This window comes from Octopus bimaculoides, chromosome 5, assembly GCF_046866305.1.
Source record: "Octopus bimaculoides isolate indiv1 chromosome 5, ASM4686630v1, whole genome shotgun sequence".
NCBI classification, from domain to species: domain Eukaryota; kingdom Metazoa; phylum Mollusca; class Cephalopoda; order Octopoda; family Octopodidae; genus Octopus; species Octopus bimaculoides.
Genome location: NC_142932.1, coordinates 66,749,132 through 66,761,723, shown reverse-complemented (window position 1 = coordinate 66,761,723; position 12,592 = coordinate 66,749,132). Strand labels below are relative to the sequence as shown.

The window sequence follows — 12,592 nt, the reverse complement described above, 5'->3', positions numbered from 1 at the left end:
ATTTCAACACATCAATACGTTTAGGGACTTTTATTCCTCCAGATCTTATTCTTCGCATGATGCGGAGTTTCAATTTATCGCGTATGAGCGTATGGTCAGTCCCACATTCTGCACCACGCATGACTCGGACAGTGCAAACATCTGGAAGGTCTCATTTGCTGGTGATAAGGCAATCGAGAATATGCCCATGTTTAGATTTTGGTGCGTCCAGGTAGTTTTATGATATCCTTCTGATGAAAAACAGTGTTGCAGACGATGAGATCAAGTTCAGTGCAGAGCTGAAGAAGACGGAGATCATTAGCGTTCATTTTGCCCAAGCCATGTCTCCCAAGTGCATCCCAAGTCTCATTATCGCATCGAACACGGGCATTGAAATTGCATTTGGAATTGAAATCATAAACGATCTGACATCATAGAAAACCATTATAGATTCACTGCTGCTATCAAGAGTAGGAGCATAAACAGAAATAGCAGTCATAAAACAATTGCATGATAGAGGAGCTCGAAGATACATAATCCTACCACTGAAACCAATAGGTTGTTCTATTTTGTGGATTAACTCGGTACGAATGGCAAAGCCAACACCCCCTACTTGTTTTTCACCCTTTGGTTTACCCTTCCAAAAGAACGTGTATCCAGCACCTGTTTCTGTTAATAGATTTTCATCACCCAACCGAGTTTCAGAGAGTATAGCAATGTCGATGTTATATCGAGCCAACTCCTTGGCTATTACGCCAGTTCGCCGTTCAAGGTTACTTGACCCTTCATGATCAACAAGTGTCCTGACATTCCATATACCTACCCATAATCTATATTTCTTGCTTGCATATTTTCTCTTTATATTCGGCTTTATTAAACCTAGGAGCTCTATCTACCCCTTTAACTACATCCACAAATACACACAAATCAAATAAAATAAAAGTAAAAATGCACACACACACACACACACGCACGCACGCACGCGCGCACACACACACACACACACATACACACACACACACACACACACACACACACACACACACACACACATATATATATATATATATATATATATAATATCCGTTCTATCAAAGATGAAAAAAAAAACACACGTACATGCAATATATTAGGTTGTCAAGAAAGTTCTTGCGGAATTTTTAATTTCGGTTTTAAATGATGTATTTTCAAATTAATTTTAGTTAAATTACTTTGATTTAGATATCATTTTAAAACCCGCTTTTTGCTCTATCTAATCGTCTTACTCTTTGCCTTTTGAAAAATTAGGCCATTTTCCCGGAACAGTGAATACAACACGGACAAAAAGCAAATTCGCACAATTTTCTTATTCCAGTTCAAGTATGGCCAAAAAGCTGCTGAAACAGCTTGCGATATCAACGATGCCTTTGGCCCAAGGAACCACTAATGAACGAACAGCACGATGGTGTGTCAAGAAATTTCGTAGCGGTGACGAGAATCTTGAAGATGATAAGCGTAGTGGTCGGTCATCGGATGTTGACAACGATCAACCTAGAGCCTTAGTCGAAGCCAATCCACGCACAACTGTTCGAGAGCTTGCTTCTGAATTAGACGTAATGTATACGATAATTTCCAACCACTTGAAAGAGATTGGAAAAGCAAAAATACTTGAGAAATGGGTGCCGCACGAATTGAACGACAACCAAAAATTTTTTAAAAAACACCGTTTTAAAGTGTCGTCTGCCCTTCTTTTACGCAACAAGAACGACCCGTTTCTCGACCGGATTGTGACTTGCGATGTCCTTACGACAACCGGCGACATCCTTACGATGTCCTTACGACAACCGGCGACATCCTTACGATGTCCTTACGACAACCGGTGACGCTCAGCTCAGTGGTTGGACGCCGACGAAGCTCCACGGCACTTCCCGAAGCCAGGGTGGTCTGCGGCCGGTCTCATCCATCACAGCTTTTTGGATCAAGGCGAAACCATTACGGCGGAGAAGTAGTAAGAAAATGGATGAAATGCATAAGAAACTCCGACAACAGCCAGCACTGGTCAATAGAAAAAGACCAATTCTTCTCCATGACAACGCTCGGCCGCAAGTCACACAACTGACCCTGCAGAAGTTGAACAAATTGGGCTACGAAACTATGCCCCATCCGCTATACTCACCAGACCTCTCGCCTACCGACTACCACTTTTTCAAGCATCTCGACAACTTCCTGCGTGAGAAATGCTTCAAAAACCAAGACGATGCCAAACACGCTTTCAACGACTTCATCGCCACCAGAATGCAGGATTTTTACGCTACTGGCATAAATAAACTTGTTTCGCGTTGGCAAAAGTGTGTTGATTCTGATGGTGTTTATTTCGATTAATAAAGTTTTGTTTGAGCCGAGATATATGCATCTGAATTTAAAGGCTAAAAACCGCAAGATCTTTCTTGACAACTTAATACATACATATATTCAAGAATTAAAAATGTAAATAAATATATATAAATACATATATACACACACTCACACCCAACACTCACTCCCACCAAACATGCATCTGGCACACACATCCACAATTCAGCCAGGTCGTCGGCGACTAAACCGGGTCCCCCACCAATTCCACTTGGTGAGGAGGGTGTGTATTGGACACCCTGCAGGACTAAAAGCAAGGCCTGTAAAAGGGGGGAAGAACTCTTAAGAGTCAACGGCTATCCAATTATATATATATATATATATATATATATATATATATATATAATGAGAGAGATATTCAGAAAAGATGTTTTACATATGATACTTGGATGTGAAAAATAATATACAATTAAAGAAATATTAAATTAAAAATCGACTGAAATTTCTGTGTAACATACTTCAAGTCAAAGTAGGATAATTTATTTTAGTTAACAGAAACATTAAACTGAACTATTCCACTCAATACATTGTTGTTTAAATATAGTTTAGATGGTGAAGTTGGCATTGAGTTCTGTGGTATTTTCCTGTGGAATTGTCAAATAGCGGTCAATGTTACTGTTTTCGACTACAGAATTTCTATTTTAGTAAAACACCTGGGATGGGATCATCACCATCATCATTCCCATCATTATTGTCGTCATCGTCGTTGTTTTAACGTCCACATTTCAAGATTTGCATGGGTTAGACAGAGTTTATTGGAGCAGGTGTTCTACAGCCAGAAGTCCTTGTCATCAGCCCTCACTTGCTTTTAGGAAAAGTAATATTTTTCCATGGTGAGACAAGCTTTTGCAGAATATTGGAAATGCTCGTATGATACTCATTTACAACATATACATACATACATACACATATCCATACATATACACATACACATACATATATATGTGATTTGGCTATCTCTGTTGACATCAGTTTCCCCTGGCCAAAACTTCATTCACTTTGATGAGTGGAAAAGAAGCATCGTCTAGGTGCAATCAATAAAAAACACACGCACACACAAACACACACATACATACATACATGCATACATACATACATACATACATACATAAATACATACATTTATACATGCATGCAAGCATGCATACATACATACATACATACATACATGCATACATACATACATACATACATACATACATGATAGATCGCTAGCCACTAAACCTGTTGTATTTTCCCTCTCTGTTTATTTCGGTGTTCCTTTCTGTTGAAGAGCGTAGGCTCGAAATGTAAAAGACACTCTCATTTCCCGAGCGTTAAACTAATACATCTGTTTATTGTTTACACACCTGTCTTCGTCTTTTGTTTTTTTGTAAATTCTCACTATATATATATATATATATATATATATATATATATATATATATATATATATATATATATATATATATATATATACACACACATTTATTATCAAGGGTACAAAATAGTACCAGCCTTGCTAAAAATAGGAGTTGAAAAATATTCAAATAAGCCACGATATCACTAAAAAGTTAAGCTGAAGAAATCGAGGAGCGAGTAGAAAATCCAATATACCATTGCGGGGGAAGGACGTAAATGAGTTTACAGATATACCCATATCACGTGATTTCAAACTCTGAGATATTAGCTTTAGTTCTCATCAGTGGATCTTACTGCCTGGGGCTAAACTGATACCCGGTTCGTAATGTTTGTTACAATAGCATACACACAACAATCATACACACACACACACACACACACATGTATATGTATATATATATATATATATATATATGTGTGTGTGTGTGTGTGTGTGTGTGTGTGTGTGTGTGTGTGTGTGTATACATACGACGAGTTTCTTTCAGTTTCGGTGTACCAGATCCCCCCCCCCACAAGGCTTTCATCAGCCCAGAGCTCTTGTAGAAGACACTTGCCTAAGGTGCCATACTATGAGACTGAACCCAGAACCATGTGATTAGGAAGGAAACTTAACCACGTGGCCACGATATCACAATAATAAATCCTAATTGCTTATATCTTTACAGGTGACTGGAGTTATGACCCAAGGACGTGGTGACGGAGTTGAATGGGTGACATCATTTCTTGTTTCCTACAGTATGGATTCTTTCGATTGGAATTATGTACACGACAGTTACAATAACCAAAAGGTTTGTATATCACCTTTCCAAGTCAGAAATTTTGTATGTTATAGGACTTTTAAGAGACAGAAGTTCATTTAACACAAATGTATCTGTTATTTTATAGAATGTAATTTAACGTAGTGTACATTATGTACTAAACAAATGGATGTATACAATGTCTTAAACAAGTGAATGTAAACAGTATGTGTTAAACAAATAGAGATGTACACAATGTTTTAATCAAATATACATTAAACGCTTGTATATTAATTTTCAGAATTTGTCTCAGTTATATCACGTTTATATAAATGAACTCTACTAAGATAATACTTCTCGAATAGGATATACAATTAATTATTTATATTAATTAATCAGTACAGATGTTGAAGGTAGGAATCTTCACGAAGAAAGAAAGCAAAAAACTACTGTAAACAAAATCATTTAAATCCTAAACTAAAAGTAATTTAATGTTTAGTATATCTTTATTGACATAGAGACCCTTACAAGACCCTTCTGGTTTCCTTCTCTTTAGAAATCATATCAATTCTTTTCCTTAGAGAGGAAACAAACAATTATATGTCCATCTAATTTGCTTCACTTTTTAAAAAGAATTAACTAATAACATTAGAGGTAGACATAAGCATGTGTTTAACAGGTTCGCTTCGACATCAGGTGGTTACATGTTTCATCCTATAATGGGTCACTTCTACGACAGGCACGGGTTAATTCAGCCCCAATGAATGAAACTGGGGAGAGGGTAATTGAAAGTTTGTAGAGTGAACTGAACTGAACGGAAGGTTATACAATGGATTGTGATCGATTTAATTCGTCGTTCTCTTTGACACTATCGCCTGATGTTCGATATGTTGTAGTCTTCTCCTTTTGAGAATACCCCAATATCTTAAGGATACCCCAATATACCCTAAAAGTTGCGTTTTGATCCCCACCTTTGTCCATCCCAAACTTTCTATCCCTGGCTAAGTAATAAAAAAGACTAAGCGACCAGATTTGATTTAAAATATATAATTCAAAACATTTTATCAGTAACAAATACGAAATTGTCTTGAATATTTCAATAAAAACATAATTAAAATGAATATTTCAAGTTTGAGTACGAAAACTTATGATCTCTTTGATATCTTGCGTTTAGGTGTTTGAAGGCAACATTGATTCTTATTCTGTAAGACATTCATATTTTGATCATCCTATTTTGGCACGTTACATTAAATTCCACACAGTCAGCTGGAACAAACATCCAAGTATGCGTGTCGAGATACTGGGATGTCAATGTAAGTATAATCTGTTTTGTAACATTTGAAATTGAAATCCCGATTAATTCATTGCATTTTAAATATATGAAATATTTATAGTTTTCATCAGTTCTTCTATAAAGGGTGTTTTTAATTCTCTGATGAGTGACGAACAAATCGTGAAATATGTCAGAATATTTTTCTCTGTGCAAAGAGAATAACAAAGAGAATATTTACATCTCTTTAAAGTTTTTCAGCTTTAGGAAGGAATTTAGTTTGGCTACTTTAATACAGTACTTTAAGACTTTAAAACACTATCCTTGAAAATGCTGACGGGATGATAACGTTTGGAATGTTTTTCATTATATGTCTACTCAATCAAAGCAGAACAAAGAAGCAAGAATAAAAATGTGTTGTGAAATCAGGCCAAAATATTATATTCCACTTCTTTGTTTAACTAGTATCTTTTTTTTATATTGATCTTGCTGCTGATATCTTCAGATTCCAATATATGACTTACTGAGACTTTTACTAGAATCTTTTGAATTTTCCAACAATTTTTTTTGTCTCATTTAATTATTCATAAGCTTGAGATACTAAAAGCTTTCTAAAATACGTTCTTCAACGATAAAAATGATACTGAGACCAACAAAATACGTCCAGTTTTTGAGTATAGTAAAAATGAAGCAGATTTTAACAAAGTAAATAAAAATATTTTGAAATAGTTAAAGTCATAAGAAATAATTAATTGCTTTTGCTGTTTTCTCCAACATTTCAGTATGCAAAGAGCCGATTGGTCTACCCCCTTACGGTAAAATGACTGCTTCATCAAATCTGTCGTTCCGAAGAAAAAGTTCTTGCCAACCTGAAGATGGAAACATTCTCAGCAACAAAGCTTGGTGTTCCAAGAAACAAGACAGTAAGTTCCTGTATTCTGTGATTGAGTTATTAAATATTAGATTGTCAGCAAGATTTTCCAATGGAAAGCAAATAAACCAGTCAGAGGGAACCAACATGTTGGCGCTCAGCGTGATGAAATAGCAGCTAATTCTCCCTCAAATCACACACACACACACATACACACATATATATATATATATATATATATATATATATATATATATATATATATATATATATATATATATATATATATATATATATATATATATATAAATTTAGTAAATGGAGTAAAACGCATATGTTAACTGAATACTTTTATTTCCAACATACGTTTCGAAGATTACAAATTATATCTTCCATAGGAATAGGTGATGTTGATAAGAATGTAATCTTCTCTTCAGGGAAATGCATGGGAACCAGCTTAAACTACAGTTCTCATATTCGGTTAAAATATATTACGTTTAAGCTGGTTCCCATGCATTTCCCTGAAGAGAAGATTACATTCTTATCAACATCACCTATTCCTATGGAAGGTATAATTTGTAATCTTCGAAACATATGTTGCAAATAAAAGTATTCAGTTAACATATGCGTTTTACACCATTTACTAAATTTATATATACTCAAGTACCCAAAATAATAAGGAGTTTCTACCTCATAAACAGGAGTTACACCACAGTCATTTTGTGATCTTTGCTACCCTGGTATCTATTAACCAATTTATTTTGTGCGAGTTAATTATTAACTAGGAGAAAATAAATACATATAATATATATATATATACATATAATATATATATATATATATATATATATATATATATATATATATATATATATATATATATATATATATAAAGCATGAATTTTCATGAGAATAAGTCATTCATGAAGAATCTCTCAAGAGAAATGAAAGTGCTAAATAAATAAATAACTATCCAAAATACTAACTACCGCCGATTTCTTTGTGTGTGTGTGTGTGTGTGTGTGTGCGTGTGTGTGTGTGCATGTATAGATGCATATATATAGTGAGAATTTACAAAAAACAAAAGACGAAGTCGGGTGTGTAAACAACAAATATGTATTAGTTTAACGCTCGGAGAGTAAGTCTTTTACGTTTCGAGCCTACGCTCCTCGACAGAAAGGAATATAGAAATAAACAGGGAGAGAAAATAGAAAAGGTTTAGTGGCTAGCGATCTATATGGTGAATGCCATATAGAGGGGTCACACAGCAGAGCTAAGAAGAAGGGGAGATAATAAAGTAGTGGTGATCCCAAAACGAAGGTGCGCGTGCGTGTGTATGTGAGAGCATGTGCGTGTGGAAGGGGGCTGGTGACCTTGACGTATGCGTGTGTGCATGTGTAGGTGTGTGGATGACGGTATATGTGCTGGGAAGTGGTCAGTGATAGTGTGTGCGCTGGTGTGGGTCTTGGGAAGTGGTCAGTGATAGTGTGTGCGGGGTAGTGTGATGTGGTGTAGTATGGTGATGTGTGGTGTGGTGTGGTGTGTGGTGTGGTGTGGTGTGGTGGGGTGTGGTGGGGTGTGGTGGTGTATGGTGGGGTGGGGTGGTGGGGTGGGGTGGGGTGTGTTAGGGTGTGATCTTCTGGAAAGGTTTACAGATTTTTACAGTTCCAGTGATGGCTGAGATCTGTAGTCTTCGAATCAGCTTTCTCCTTTCTGGGTTTGCAAAGCCTAATTCCTCAAGATTGGCATTGAGGCAGTGTGTTACATATCACAGTGCTTTAATAATTACAGGTATAAACGTGAACTTGTAATCTGGATAGAGTATCTATAGATTCTTCAATAATTCAGCGTACGTATTCTCTTTTTCACTGATCTTCCGTTTTGTGTTAGCATCCGCTGGGCAGCTGATTTCCACAACTGTATACAGGTTCTCATCTCTATTCCGAATCACTATATCAGGTCTATTGTGATTATATTTTATTGAGGTCTTCACTGGGACATTCCAACAGTACTCCTTTTTGTATGTATGTATGTATGTATGTATATGTCCGTCAGGTCACTCCTATTGCTACTGATAACATGAAACTCAGAACAACTTGGGCCGTCAGCAAGTAACCCGACAACTCTCTCGAGTTTGCTTGGAAGAATAGTGGTGTTGTTGGGCAACTTACGAAGTGCTGCTACTTTGGCTCAGGATAGACCTGGGAACAATAGTGGCTAAGTGATGGTGACACACCTTCAAGACCCTGGAATTCCCATACCAGAGCTCCAGTATCGGATACAGTTTAAAGTCATACACAGGACATACATACATACATACATACATACATACATACATATAGACAGATACATGCATACATACATACATACATACATACATACATACATACATACATACATGCATGCATAATTGCCACTTCTTCGTTTTCGAGTATAAGATGACGGTGTCGGTACGTCAAGCGATGTCTGTGCATGATGTTTTTAAAGTGAAGAGAGGCTTTGCACACAGCCAATTCCTAGGAGTCACGCACTCCCAGTAATGTGATACACCGTGCTTACGTTCTAATGCTCTCGGTTCTCTGCTGACTGAATCTGTTGTGTCAATCCTCTATGTAGCCGCTGTTTTCTGCTCCAAAGTTACCAGTTTGCCTATGATTGCTACAGGAACTATTGTTGTCTATGAGGAATAGTAGGACTAAGTTGGTATACACAGTATTGACTTTAATAAGTTCATCAAACCTTTGACAGGTTTTATTTTTCATCCTGTAGGGTGTCCAATGCCCCTCCTCACTAAGCAAGCCTTGTGCGGTTGCCATTTAGTCGCCGACGGTCCGATGTTTCAGCAGGTTGTACTGCATTGCATGTTACCAGTGGCACACACAAGTGACCTGACATACATGCATACATATATACATACATACATACATACATACATAGAGAGAGATAGACATACATTCGTGTATATATATATATATATATATATATATATACATGCACACGCATGTACACTTCAGTGAAAAATTAAGTTTAATTCAAACGCATGCACCTCTATTCCGAAATAATTTAAATAGATAATTTAAAAAACAAAAGATAAAACTATTCATAATTACATTTCCAGGCTTATAACGCATCTGTCGAGTGTTGGAGACCTAGAAATGTGTTTCAATAAATTTGTAAATTGCTAAAATAAACTGGACCATCGCGCCTAGTAAGACAGGTGAAAGTTGATTCAATTCCAGTATTATACGAACACTTTTTCTCGGGCTAAAAATTGATCCAGTACTTGACTGGTGTATAATTGTATCCACGCTGAAAGGACGAACAGAAAAGTTGACCACAGGAAGGCTTATAGTTAGAATGTAAAGGAACGTGACTGTACAACACAAGTTATTTTCTCCGTTACTTCACTGATTCTGCTAAGCATCTACGTCATCATTATGTAGAAAGAACAAGAAAACTGCTACGCAATCACAAGATCTGTTTGAAATAACTGCCAATCTCCCCACCATCTTGAAAAACAAAGGGCCGTTTGGCTTGTGTAGTTATATAAAAACTTGAGTAAGTCACGACTGGAAAGGCGTCCTCCATAGATCTGCTCGATCACACTTCACCGGGACAAAACAACAGCAATATGTTTATAATTATGATAAAGAAAAATCAAGATAATCAAATTTTCAATTGAAAATGAAATTCAATATGAAGCCTTAATTAATTTCTATTAAATTACTTATTTCAACAGAAAAGCAGTGGCTGCAGATCGATATTGGACCCCCTACTTTAATAACAGCCATTATTACTAGAGGCAGAGCAGACACTAGGCGAAAACATTGGGTAACCAAGTTCAATGTAACCTACAGCAACGATACTAAAATATGGTACGGCTACCGAGACGCCCTTCATTTAGCCAGCAAGGTAAGTCACTCTTAATTAAATAATAACAAGAAATGAAAACCTTTCATCTAAACATAATTCATATGTTTAGCCAGACCTTAACTGAACATAATAAATTTAATATCATATCAACTGAAAATTATTAAAGAAATATATTTAATTTCAACAGATTAGGTTATTAATTGTCGGCCGATAAATCACATTTTTGGAAAGGAAAGATATTTTTATCAATTAACGTCTAAATAATATTTACATCTGTTTAATCAGCGATCGGTATTTGAGTAAATATCGGAAAATATTTCGTTTCCAAAGATGAAGTTGACAGATCGATCATTTATAACTGTGTTTGTTAAAACAATCTTATGAACATTGAATACTCAACAGATGTTTGTATTTTAACATTGTTGGTGCCTAACTCTTGTACATAGCTGTATTACACACTCACGCAATCACATGTATGTATGTATTGTGTACATGTCGTCTAATAGTTTAAGAGTGTTGGGCTCAACGATCAAAATATCGTCTGCTCGACTCTTGGACTAGACACTTCATTTCACTTTGCTCCAGTCTACTCGGCTGAAAATGAATACCAGTCGAGTCCTGGGATAGTCCTCAGGTCTTCCAGCTGTCACATCCTGCCAATTGCGAGAGGTTCAAGGTGTCCATGTCGGATCATAACAATACATGTACTTAAAACAATTAGGAAAAGCGTGGTCCAAAGATAGAAAAACTCCAACTGGATACGATCAGCAGATTCTTATGATCCCGACTACCTTCTGCTTAGACCAATCAAACCAAACTGAGTTCTCTAAATTTATATGCCAGCACTTTTAGTTTGGCTGGTTCTTGAAGCCTCCCCTAAGAGGCGAATCTTTACCGTTGATAATCTTCTGATGTAATTTCCATACCATCCTTTTTTCTCCTCCATTCACCAGCATTCCTCCAACTTTCCTTCATCCCACGTTCACAACAGGTCCTCACAAGTGAATAGTGAAGTGCAGGCCAAGGTGGAAGAGTGGACATGTGCCCTGCCCTTCTCTAGAGGATTTTCAGTAACCTTCGTTTTAGACTGAGTCCATTCTTTTCCTTTGTTCTTTTTTTTTTCATTTTACTGACACTAACGAGTTCATACCAGCCTTTATGTTCCATATCTTCCCTAATACACATGACGATGGGCCTGTATTGTGAATGAAAACCCTCATCAGTTGCTACTGAATGTTTCACAGAGCAGCACGAGGTGATTCTGTTTGCTTTTACTTTTAGTCTGATTATCATTGGAGCTGAGACTCTAGACACAGTGGTTGCAACAATTGCCGTCATAGACTTGCTACCGTTGCTGAATCTGTAAATCTCCACAACTATCTTCTTTCCTTGCCTTTTCATTTCTAAACGGAAGGCCTTCAAAGGATTCTTTTCCCCACGCTACTAGTTTAATTGACCTCCTCATTGCTTCCATAATGGGTTACAACCCCAAGAAAGCTTTGTCGCTTTTGGAGGATCATCAGGACGTAGATGTCCATGCAGATTCCATCTGATAAAATATTTTTTGCTTGTCACCTATGCGCGTATTACCTGCTCGTAGTCTGTCGCAGACTTGACTTGAACATCCTCCAAAATTAGTTAGAACTTCTAACTTCTTTCATTGAAAGTCTTCTACATTTTTTAAACAACTGCATATTATCTTCCACTTTACATTTACTGCAAAAATCGACGAATAAAGAGGCACTCTCTTTTGTGATGATCCTGTTCCACGCTTTTTCCTTTGCTTGTATTTTCCTTTGTATAGTAATTTTTTAGCTTGCAACACAAGGGAGGAGTTGCTGTTGTTGTTGGGGATGCTTTCTTACTGTAATTCAAGTTTTCGATATTTCATTTTTCCCTGCTTTCTTTAAAATTATAATTGCATTTGTTTAATTATCTTTCTTTTACATGTTTATGGTTTTTTTTTATAATCTGTTTCTGTAGCTTTAATCATTTTGCAGAATTATTCTCTGCTGCAACTATTGTGGCTAGCACCATTTCTCACCACATCAGAGATATTAAACACCTAAT

At 36.5% G+C, this 12,592-nt stretch overlaps 1 protein-coding gene across 2 annotated transcripts in view; it reads left to right on the top strand.

Moving 5' to 3' along the window:
* Positions 1-12,592, top strand: part of LOC106877335 (lactadherin) — a 138,675-nt gene that overhangs the window by 99,296 nt on the left and 26,787 nt on the right. For both annotated transcript variants that reach the window (XM_014926211.3, XM_014926210.3), the window contains exons 3-6: positions 4,437-4,559; positions 5,683-5,821; positions 6,561-6,701; positions 10,389-10,561. In XM_014926211.3, coding sequence (XP_014781697.1) covers positions 4,437-4,559; positions 5,683-5,821; positions 6,561-6,701; positions 10,389-10,561 — 576 coding nt within the window. The remainder of the gene's footprint in view (positions 1-4,436; positions 4,560-5,682; positions 5,822-6,560; positions 6,702-10,388; positions 10,562-12,592) is intronic.